At 36.6% G+C, this 12503-nt stretch overlaps 1 protein-coding gene across 1 annotated transcript in view; it reads right to left on the reverse strand.

The window, feature by feature from the left end:
* The window catches only part of LOC103044085 (cadherin 7a), a 261452-nt gene that overhangs the window by 87731 nt on the left and 161218 nt on the right, over positions 1-12503 (reverse strand). Inside the window, exon 5 of the mRNA XM_022680284.2 lies at positions 4771-4938. Within this exon, the coding sequence (XP_022536005.2) occupies positions 4771-4938 (168 nt within the window). The remainder of the gene's footprint in view (positions 1-4770; positions 4939-12503) is intronic.

The following is a 12503-nucleotide window of genomic DNA, read 5'->3' on the forward strand; positions in this document are numbered from 1 at the left end:
ATGTTGGGGTTGCTCAGATTGCTTGGTTAAAAAAAATAACACACATTTAGGTTCTAGTTTAATCTTTAAATGACTATTCATCCCACCTTTATTTTTTTCTGGATGAGGGTACATCTGTACATCTATACATTTTTTATTTAAGTGGTCATGTTTTAACCCCGTGTAAAAGTGATCTATGTCACTGCTACAAAGATTGAACACTTTTGGGTAGTGTACCTCTTGGTGAGAGATCACTGACTGCTAGAGATGCCTCTACAACACACCATATAACATTTAACCAGGTTAAAAGTCTTTAAAAGTGAGCATATGATTGGTCTGAGGGAAGCAAAATGATAATTTTGAGGAACTGCACACCATCTAGGTCACCTATCATCCAGCCACTGTCGTACAATTACCCAGTAAGTGCATACGTTTACTCTAGCGTTGGAACCACTTATATGTACACATACAGTATATACTACAGCTTGCAGCTATTTATTTTCACCACATCCCCACTGTTAAAGCTCCAGCCACTGATTAAAAAAATAAAAGAGCTTTATCATTACAATGCCTATTATAATCAATTACATTATCATCATTATGATCCCATTAGAACCCATTAAAACACCCAGTTTGACCACCAGGGCCCTGTAGATACACTGTAGAGCACGATTCTATATTTAAACGCTCGTATTCACTATTCATTCACTTTCAGAAGCCTCTAATTAGAGCTGATGACGCTGGTAATGATTGGCAGAATGCTCTGAGTGAGAAGGATCGTCGCCGGAGCTGTCACTGCTCTTCCCACACGAGACTGAGCCAGGATCTCCCGCCTGATGCTCATTTCTCTCGCTCCTCTTTCATTGTGGGCCGCTTCTAATGCCTCTAATGGCTTTCTAATTTGCCATGGAATAGCGGCGCGCAGGCCCAAAGATTGCTTTTACACCTCTCTTCACACTTTCCCTTCCCTCCGAGTACTCACGCCTTCTTTGTCTGCTTCTCTCTCTCTCTCTCTCTGCATACTGTATTTCTCCTCTTACACTTTTTTTTCCCTTCACTTCTGTGCAAAATACAACTCATAAGCACTGTGTATCTGAGTGACTGTGACCACAGTAGGCAGCACAGGTGAGAAAATAAGTCTATAACTGTCACAGGTGTTTTATATAAAATATAAACAATGTGTAAGACTTTTACCCACTATCTAAAGCCTGATTTGCATGAAATTAGTTTAGTCTAAGGAGGTGATATGATTACTTAATAATTGTTTCCAGAGCAATTTTTAGTCCCATCCAAAATGCACCATGTCATGTCAAGTGTAATAGAATGGGGTGCTACAGACTAGTAGCTCTCCAGCCCAGAGGGTTGTTGAACCCAATTGGAGAACAGTTGATTTCAAAGCAGGTAAACCCAAGAAGAAAGGAAAAAATAATTATATAACCACACTACTCCCCACGCGGAATCAAACCTATGTCATCAGGTGCCCCACTGCCCCGGCTAGTTAATTGGGACATGACCAGGAAAAAATGTCCTTATAAGGAGATAGGGAGCACGAGAACGGGCAGAAACTAAAGTCACACCGAGCGCCTATTGCCAACCCCTGCTGTAAAATAAAACATGGAACCTATTCAACAGCCAACATATTTTAGTCAGTCAGGAATAGTGTCTGGTAATATGGCTGGTGATGGAATAGCATCTTTGCTATCAACACTCCACCCCTAACGAAAAATCTGTAGGAACAATCTGCCTGAATATTCAAGCTCCATGGGAAAGATTATGGCTGGGCACCATTAGGAACATCTAAGTGCACGCCGAGATATCTGGCATATTGTGTTATGCATGAGTCTAAAATTTCAACAATTTATTGATTCAAATACTATTGCAATCTGCGTTCAATTATATTTTTAGATAATAAGTGCTTTTGATGAGGCAATTTGCCAAAACAGATACAGGTGGTAGATACTGCACTGACTTTGGACTTGATATATCACAGTGGACCAACACCAGCAGATGACATGTCACTTGTGGAGATATGGATTTCATTTTCCAGCAGGACTTGGCACACTGCCCACACTACCAAAGCACCAATTGGTCTTATATTATCAACTGGTCTAAAATATTCAGATTTTCTGAGATACTGACCTTTGGGTTTCCATTGGCTGTAAACCATAATCATCAACTAAAAAATAATTACACACTTAAAAATAGATCACTATATATATATATATATATATATATATATATATATATATATATATATATATATATATATATATATATATAATATACAGTATATAATACATTTATAATACATCTATATAATATACATGTTTCATTTTTAAACTAACTTACTGAAATAAAGTAACTTTTCAATGATATTCTATTTAATTGAGATGCACCTGTATGTGCTATCATTTAAACAGACATTTAGTTGGTTTGCATACCTAATCACTCTTCATACCTAATCAGAACTTTTTTTGTCAACATACTCTGGCATTTTAAGGCATTTTATAGCTGCCATGTCTGTCTTTTTTTCTACAACTCTGCAATTTTATCTCTACTTGACCTTCTTGCCTGTGTTTCTAGACCCACAGCTCTGCTCTGAACCACAATCAACTTTCTCTGCCCCCTGCATCCCATCCAGGCTTTCCTCCAGAAACTTCAATAGATATCCTTGGCTCTGGGCTGGCCTTACAGCACTGGACCTTCCCTCACTTCCTTCCCGCAGCTCTATTTTCTCTATTCTCCATGACACTCAGTAATGCGCTATCGATTTTGACTGGCACCCTTGCCCAGGTGGAGAACGGCCATAGCCAGCCCGCTAGCGTCTATCACTAAAGCGAAGGGTTAACCGAGCGCTGTCAAAAGCTCATACAGCAAAGTCTGGCCCCTTTCTGCCTGCCGCCTCCCTCAAACTCAAGCTTACCTCTGGCCTGGCGAAAATTGACTCGACTTCATATGAAGTCCGGAGGCGAGCTTTACAGCCTTGTACGGCAGTGGCCGGAATGTCAGGGGCAAAATAAAACGATTATGGACAAGCAGGGATTATCAGGAAAGGCACCCCCCCCCATCTTTCAATCCCACAGCCTAGCCTGCAACCTATTAGCTAGGCCATGAAATAGCCTGATCATGACGAATTGCAGGGGGAAAAGATGATGGCTCAAGTAACCCAGGTTTCTATGACTGCCTCTAGCATTTGTGCCAAAGAGGCTGACTCGCACAGAGAGGTGAGAAGAGCCTGGGGAGCTTTTCAAACTGCCTGAGCCTGGTGTTAACACTTTGTCAGAGGCTGCAGAAGCAAAGCCAAAAGAAGTCAAACATCTTACAAGTAAGCAACCAAACAGGTGGTAAAATATACTTTGACAGGTAAATGGAAACACTATAGGTTATAAGGTGGATATAATCAGTGTTGTGCCAGTTTACATTTAAAATGAACCAGTTCAAAGTTCAGTTTAAAGTAATTTAAACAAACTACTTTACATTAATTTGTTTTTTCTTTAATAAATAGGTTGCTGGTCTTTTTTAATAGAACCACTTTCTACCCATCTATCCATCAAAAGCCAAAATCATTGCTATAGAACAATATCAAACGTTTCAGTACTGCAGGCCACTTTAAAGCTTTTAAACTCCACTTATAATCATTTTAAACTTCAGTTGTAAACCTTTTATATGTACTATGACTGTAACTCCAGCATCACCTAACCAACCAGTCAGCCCTCTGTAGCAGTAATTACTTTACTTTACTGCCTAAAACCTGTTTACTCTAGAGAACCCGAAACATTTTAGCAAAATACATTGCTCTACTTTGTAAAATTAAAGGAATATCCTGGCCAAGTGGATAGTTACTATTTTTAATTTGTGTTTTTACCCAACCAACAAAGATTACTTCAAGAACAAGGCATGTAAAGAAGGCTATCTATCTATCTATCTATCTATCTATCTATCTATCTATCTATCTATCTATCTATCTATCTATCTATCTATCTATCTATCTATCTATCTATCTATTTGTCTGTCTGTTGTCTGTCTGTCTGTCTATGAAAACAGCTAATAGTTAACCAGTTATTCACTGCTACTTCATTAAGCATTACCTTTCTGAACATGTCAGGCTAATTAAGCTTGGTCAGACTCGAAGATTTACAAGGTTTACAAGCACAAGCAACCTGGCCGAGTTTATGTTCACCTGGATGATCAGCTTTTCAATCACCTTGACTATCAAAGATCAGCTGAGACCATTTGAAAACAGATAAATCCATTTATACATAAATACATTGATTAAGTATAAATGTCAGGATTTTTCTTTATAATAGGTGGTTACTTACAGTATTTTACAGTTCATTACAATGGATATACTGATATAAGATGCTCGTAAAAAAAAAAAAAGTAATTATTATTACAAAAGGCTAAGCAATACCATTTTCAAAAACGTGTAGCCATGGGCTCCTCTAAGCAGCTATCTAACACATAAAAAAATAATGATTAGTTTCCATAATCAAGCTAACAATTTTTGATTAGTAGAATGTTTTCTGAACGTTACAGTTCACATTTTTAGAATGTTTTTTTTTTTTTTTTTTGTCAAGCTTTGTGGATGCTCTTAGAATGTTTTTATTTAACATTAACAGTAGGAGAAAACCTTTCCCACATCCTCACCACAAAATTCAACATTAGAAATGTAAAATAAGTATATAAAGAAGTCTAATGCATTATTGAGTAAACCACTGGCTGTGGAAACAACACAAAACACAAAAGAGACAGACTCTTTCTTATGCTGTCAAACACACACTGCGTTCTTACTGCGAGAGAAACGCGGCGGGTTGTCATTGACGTCCGTCAGCGTGACCGTTACTGAGGTAGTGCCTGACAGGCCACCCATCTGACCCATCATGTCCTTGGCCTGGATGACCAACACGTACTGGTCTCGTGTCTCGCGGTCCATGTTAGGCAGGGCTGTCCGTACGATTCCTGCAGAACAAAAAAAAAAAACACAAAACCAAAAAACATCACAAAATGTGTATTTATTCACTTTTACAAGTTATTTATTCCATTAATCCATTTCGTCAGGAGATATTCCTGAAGAAATTGATAAATGGAATAAAATGAAAGAGAGATTTCTCAGACTTTCTCCTTCATAAAGACAGAGACAGTTTAGAGAAAAAAAAAAAACAGACAAAATTGAACCTTTAATAACTGTCCAAAACCACACACACTGTCTCCCTCAGATGAACAGCACCTGAAGCTTTTATTTCTTGATGAGAAGAAACTTTAAGCTTTACTCTTGACTCAGATCTGAACAAACTTTATTTCTTATAATGCAGACAGTCTGTTTTCTGTTTTACCCAAGACTGCCAATCACTTCATAGCTAAGTGTGATAAAACTGATAAAAAAATGATTTTTGGGAGGAAATATCACATATATATATATATGTAATAATATTAGTACAGGGAAACCAAACTGCTATAATTAGACACTGGAGATTGAAAGTCCATGTTGAGGAGAAAATTGAGATGGGATATGAGCTGGTGTTTCACTAAAACATACTAAATGGGTGGAGCTTCACATAATACTGCAACCAGTCAGCAGAGGCTCTAGACCTGTGGTGGCTTGAATTTTGAGAGATACATTTTTTATTGAGGCAAACAAACATACCATTATATGAAAGCCTTGTCTACATCATGTCTTTGCATATGTACTGCTTGAATTTTTGCACCAGGTGTTGCGTAAATTTATCCAAAAGCAGTTTGTAAGACTGGTGGAGGAGAACATGCCAAGATACATGAATTTTTTTTGTTATTTCAACCATTTCTCATTTTCTGCAAATAAATGCTTTAAATTACAATATTTTGGGGGAGAATTTGGAGCAATGTTGCTGTAGTTTATAGAATAAAGCAACAATGTTAATTGTACTCAAACCTATAAATATATAGAGCAAAATCAGAGAAACTGCTTCAGAAACTAAAGTGGTAATTTTTTTCAGAACTACCCTGACAATACCATAGGTGAACAGAGTGATGCTACCTAGTATACCACACCAAACACAATTCATTAATAATGATTAATTATGGTACTTGGCATACTGTACCTGGTAACATGTAAGAGAGAACATAATGGATATGGACTGTATGTAATAGCCATGTATGTACAGTATGTAACAGACTGTATCCAATGCTGAGTTTCAGTGTTTGACTGTTCATGAGTGTAATGGCATGTGGGAAGAAGCTGTTCTATAGTCTGGTGGCCTTTATTCTCAACTGACTAAAACTCTGGCCTGAGGGAAGCCACTTAGATTAGATCAGAGATAATAAGAACAGTATGATAAACCTACTTTTACAAACTAGCTATTAGTAATTAACAGTATTGATTCTTTTGATTTTTTTTTTGTTTGTAAAACAAAACATATTAAGATTATTTGTTTGCTTGCATGGACTATTCTAACCAGATGTCGCCAGTCACAATCATTACTGCCCTCAATGTGCTCTCCAGTGTGGGTGGTATTTCAATGGCATCTATGTCATACTATTCCTGATACACACACAAAACTATGGATTGAGGAATGTTAAATATCTGCACAGCTTTGTAAACTAAATGTTCCATCCATCTGGTGCCCACTTGTTCAGACCCTGATCATTTGCATTGCCTTGTCATAAGCACATTGGTTAGTGTTAAAACTCATAAGATAAAACAAGATATCACATCACAACTTATCCAGGTGTGGCCATTCCCAAGCCACCTGCTGAGTTAAAAAAAAATCTAAATCAAGTTGCATACAGGTATCACATGACTTTTAGCAAAAAAATGCAAATATTCTGGGTATTAATCTGAGAAATGTGAAATTTTAGCGGGTATTTAATTTATAATAAGAATAATAATCATTAAATGTATGGTAAGAACAATTCCAACTATTTTTATTAATAACACCGAAATAAATAACTACTGTCTGATGATTAAATATAGCAGACACAGTTTTGTAAACAAGCAAAAACCACGCAACACTGCCTACAGTCACGCTTCTTATTATATAGTACTATTAAACACCGCCTACGCTGCGCTCGCTTTTAATCCATAGCATCACTCTCACCCTGTTTTGAATGTAATTACTGCTTTCATATGTTGCATTAAGACTGTTTAGTATAAAAGTGCTGCAAGATGGAGTTTAATGCCACATAAAAACCTTGGTAATTTGGCTTTGCCTTTCATCCTTGCACCACTTTGCTCTGCTGCTGCCAAGGTAGAGCCCTTGGTGCGCTAGCTCAGTGCTCTGTGTGCTCCTGGGCTCAGCTGGAATCTTTTTTTTTTTTCTTTTTTTCCTCTCGGTTCTGGTGCTATAATTTCCACAGCAAACAGACTCCCGTTGAGAAGTTCACAAGACAGGCTAGCGCACGGTGGGTAGTTAAATCCAAATAATTCTCTTGACTGTTGGAGGCAATTAGTTTTACCATGAAAGCGAGCATTGATTAAAAGCTGCAGATACTATCCACGCAGCCCCCGATATGTCAGCGCGTCTGATTTCATAAAAATCTGCGACCTTGTTCAGAGGTAAAGGCAATTTGCAGTGATTGTGGAGCATCCCTTAAAAATTGGTTTTAGCTCTCTGGGACTCTCTGGGTATGGAACATCAACACACAGCTGGAGAGTACTACACTAGTGTGTACAGGCATAACTTCAAAGAGTTTGAGATGTTAACTTTTCTCTGTTTCTTTCTTTTTTTTTCCAATATACAGCTCTGGAAAAAATAATTTAGAGAGCACTTCAGTTTTTGAATCAGTTTCTCTGATTTAGTTATTTAAAGGTATATGTTTGAGTAAAAAGAACATTGTTGTTTTATTCTCTAAAACACATACAACATTTCTCCCTAATTCAAAAAAAGATAACAAAAAAGATAGCAAAAAAGATGCAGAGCTTTCAAACCTCAAATAATGCAAAAAAAAACAACAACAACAAAAAAAACAAGTTCATATTCATGAATCAGAAATCAATATTTGGTGGATGAACCCTGGTTTGTAATCACAGTTTTCATGCATCTTGGCATGTTTTCCTCCACCAGTTTTACACACTGCTTTTGTATAACTGTATGCCACTCCTGTTGCAAATATTCAAGCAGTTCCATCTTCCTCTTTATTATATTCTAGATTTTTTTTTTCTTTCTTTATTTGGCAAAATCAAAGAAACTCATCAATTTTAAGTGGTCTCTTATTTTTTCCAGAGCTGTATACTGTGCAGTCTAGAGCTACACAATATATCATAACAGCATTATGAGTTTATTTCAGCTCATTTAAAAATATTTCTTTTGATCCGGTAATCAATACATTTTAGCATAGTATAAGGGACAGTTTGTGCAAACTGTGTAAAAATTGAATAAAATAGAGATACTTGTTTTCAATGGAAAGCGACAATATCTACAAGCATATCTCACACTCTGGGCCCTATCTTACACCCCAAGGTATGTTGTGATGCTCTTTACTAATTACTAATTACTTCTGGCACCAACCTGCCTCCTGTTCCAGGCCAAAATGTATCTACCTACCTACCTACCTACCTACCTACCTACCTACCTACCATCAGCATCAGTCCTGCATCAATTAATTAAATAGCAACAATGCTTGTAATTAAATCTATGCTGATAGACGTGGTGGTCTGGATATGAAGTGTATTAAGGTACATTTCTGGCATATTGCTATCTTGGCAATGGAAATCACAGGTGCTCCACTGACTGAAACAGGCTGGACAGATATCAACAGTTAGATGTGAATTGTTCACACAGGCGCAGCCGCAACACATGTAAACCTCCACAGTGCACAAACCCATAGCAAATTCCTGTTTGCAACAAAAGAAAACTTTTACATCAACATCAAACTTAGCAACACAGCATAAATGAGCATATCAGTTTCCTCTTCTGAGAAGTGTTGGACACATCCAGGTAGCTGCACCCCTGAACTAGCAATCCACCAAATCTTAAAGATTTAAAAATTCTTAAAGAGAATGAATGCCAATTGACACACTGTGGGGATGAGTGCCATTTTGTTTGACTACCTTTTCTCCTGTTTTGCGAACAGGAATTTAGAATAGTTGTGTAGCTACTTATCTTTGTTGGTTAGTAGGTGTTGTTACTTATTTTGGCTTATGCTTACCCATAACGGTTCTTTGCAATCAAACCATCCTGGACACACTCTACAGATCCACCGCTTTGTTTCATAATCTTCCAGACACAGGGCTCAATATTCATGTCTGCAACCGAGAAGCTACTGTATGAAAAAACTACTTTTTCTCCTTCTAAAGTTACACAGCCAAACTAATTCCCCAAAGACCAAACGGCTGGTGAAAAAAACATATCACTGCTAATGAAAATGAAATCCAAATCTCCACTTCAGTGTAGATGAAAATCCGAATAATCCAACAAATTGACAGGAGGTGGTGGTGGGGGGTGCTTTTAATGCAGAAAAGTCTTATAATCCTCCTCAGGCAATTATTATTGGATTCAAAGTTAATGACTTCAAGTATTTATGTGTAATCTATTTATGTGAAAAAGGAGAGATTAGCTAAAGTGTTGCGAGGGATAAAAGGGATGAGTCGACACGAAATATGTGTTTCCATTTAGACTCAGGAAAAAAATAAACTGTTTTACATATTTTTCTTAATGTAACGTAATGCAGTGCTGTTGCAATATGGGTGTTAATAAGGATGTTAAAGGGCTGATTAGGAGAAATGAACTTTTCTTGAACTTTTCTTTACTTTCGGACATAAATGGGTAGTATGAAAATATGCGACATTTCTACACTGAACACTACACCAGTTTATACAGTCCATGTTAAATGTATTGTTTTGGAGAGGCCATATATACTAACACACTTCACTGTCATTATCATTATCATTATAGACTGTAGTCCTGTCTTTTTCTCTGCATACTTTTTTATCCTCCTTTTACTCTCTTTTTCAAAGATCCGTACCCCATTGGAGAGACCACCACAGAGCTGTTTGAATTTAGTCATCCAAAAGCAGTGTGTAAGACTGGGTTAAATGAAAAACCAGGGTTATAACAACAAATATGGATTTCTGTACTCTTAAAACTTTATGAATATGAACTTGTTTTCTTTGCATTATTTGAGGTCTGAAAGCTCTGCATTTTATTTGTTATTTGAGTCTTTTCTCATTTTCTGCAAATAAATGCTCTAAATGACAATATTTTATTTGGAATTTGGGAGAAATGTTGTCTGTAGTTTATAGAATAAAACAACAATGTTCATTTTACTCAAACATATACCTATAAATAGCAAAATCAGATAAACTTGTTTATTTTGCATATTTTTGTGTCCTAGTAATTTGTAAATCAGTGGACATACAGCATTTTTTGAACTGTTTTGTAATTTCGTTATATGCACATGTCATAAACAATGCTGACCTGTTCACACAATCCACATAAACTGATTTAAAATAATATAATGCTTTGAAAAGGATTTTTCTTTCTCTTTTCTAGATTCAAAAGCAGCAGGAAAAAGAAAATATACTCTATCACAGCAATTGGACCCTTTTGACTAGTTATTTATCTTTCCATGTCTCTTCTGTACACTATCAAAGCATCCGTCTGTGTTTCTTCTGACCCAGATGTGTGTTAAGCAATACCCCTCAAGCCTCTGCCCGCCCTCCAGCCTCCTCACCCCGCCAAACACACCGTGCCAATTACGACTCGCGGTGTCAGAGGATCTCTGAACCCTGCTTACCAACACATGTCACAATACAAACTCACACACCTCTCAACAAACGTCTACACGCAACAAAAAAAGGAGCTTCTTCAGAATCTGATACAGCTTGCAGTGACAGCAGAGTGAACCCAGGTGTTTATTATTTTTGGTCTTTTTTTCTGTGCAGGTGTTTGTCTGACCTGGAGATGAAATCAATTTGATCAAGGTTTGGACATACACTTCTATAGGGATAAAATACTTTAAAAGATTTGTTTAATAATTCAAGTGTAATTTTGAATGTAACCTCACATTTTTGGAATGATGTGCACATTCCATTCTCATTTCTTAAAACTAAAATGCAAAAACAGGCAATTATGGTTTGTAATTGTGATTTTATTATTCTTATTCTTATTCTTATTATTCGTATTATTAATATATTAATTAATATATTTATTACCATGCAATACATGGAACATTAGCACTTAGGATGACTGAAATTTTAGGATCTTAAAGACATTACCCTCCTTCTTGCTTTCACTGTCTCTCTCTCTCTCTCTCTCTCTCTCTCTCTCTCTCTCTCTTTCTCTCTCTCTCTCTCTCTCTCTCTCTCTCTCTCTCTCTCTCTCTCTCTTGCTTTCGCTGTCTCTGTATCTCTCTCTCTCTCTACCAGAAAGAAAGATACAGATACCTTACTGTCAAATTTTCCAGTAATTGCTAAATGTCCTTTTTTATTTTTATTTTTAATATACTTACAAATAAAACTGTTGGGTTTTATAAAACTGTCTGTATTTCTAATACAGAACTGCTTAAAAAAACATTTAGCACAAATTTTATGTTAAATCAAATTTAGAACATTTTAATTGTTTTTTCTTTTACAGTTTAGTATAATTCAGTCACTCAGGTGAAAAAAGGGAGGTGTTTGTTCCACCCACACTGTTAAAAATCTTATTTATTTATTTATTCATTTATTTATTTATTTTTTGGGTAGTTGTTGATTGAGCAAAAAGTCATAACCAAATTCTGAGCTGCACTAAGTTTTATTTTGCATCAGCAGGAAAACATTTCAGGAAATGCTTGTGTGTTTGTAAAACAAGTAAAACAAAATACAGTGTACTCCTCAAACTACAGTAAACAGTATATCTTTATTTTTCAAATTACTGCAATTACAGCCTCAACACGCTTGGAGGAGAACAACATCAGTTGCCAGTTGAAATAACAGACACATGAGCTGGATAACACCGTGCTGAAAAATCCAAATCAAATACAACATACAAAAATCAAAAACAACATACGCTATGCTGGTAAAGAGCTGTTATCCAGCTGGTTCACCATCAAAGTGTATGTTCTTGGTCTAAAGTGAAAGAAGGGATTGTAAAACAAGCATTAGACTGATTGTTTGGAACTGTACTGTAATAACAATTAGGTGCAATGTTATAAGGGCTGAATTCTGCATTATATTTCTGGTGGAATTCTCTTTTTTTATTTAATTTTTCTCCCATTTTTCTTCAATTGTCCCACTAATTCAGCTGCTAGCCAGCTGAATATCCTAGCCAGCTAACCAGCTGTATATACTAGTGATGTCTTAACACAAGGAAGGTGAAGACAAGTGCATGCCTCCTCCAAAATAGGGGGGAAGCCATTTACAAACAATTACAAGCCTCTTTTTGAACTGCTGCTAATGCAGCATTGGCGAGTACTATTACAGCGCACTCGGAGGAAAGCGCACCAACTCGGTTCTGATACATCAGCCAAACTCTCTGTATGTGTATCATACTTGGTAAAATAAAGTTTCACAATGCACAACAGTCCCTCGTATCGGAATTGCTATAATAAACAAACCGAGCAAATTCAAA

The sequence above is a fragment of the Astyanax mexicanus genome, chromosome 1 (genome assembly GCF_023375975.1).
Source record: "Astyanax mexicanus isolate ESR-SI-001 chromosome 1, AstMex3_surface, whole genome shotgun sequence".
Classification (NCBI taxonomy): Eukaryota; Metazoa; Chordata; class Actinopteri; order Characiformes; family Acestrorhamphidae; genus Astyanax; species Astyanax mexicanus.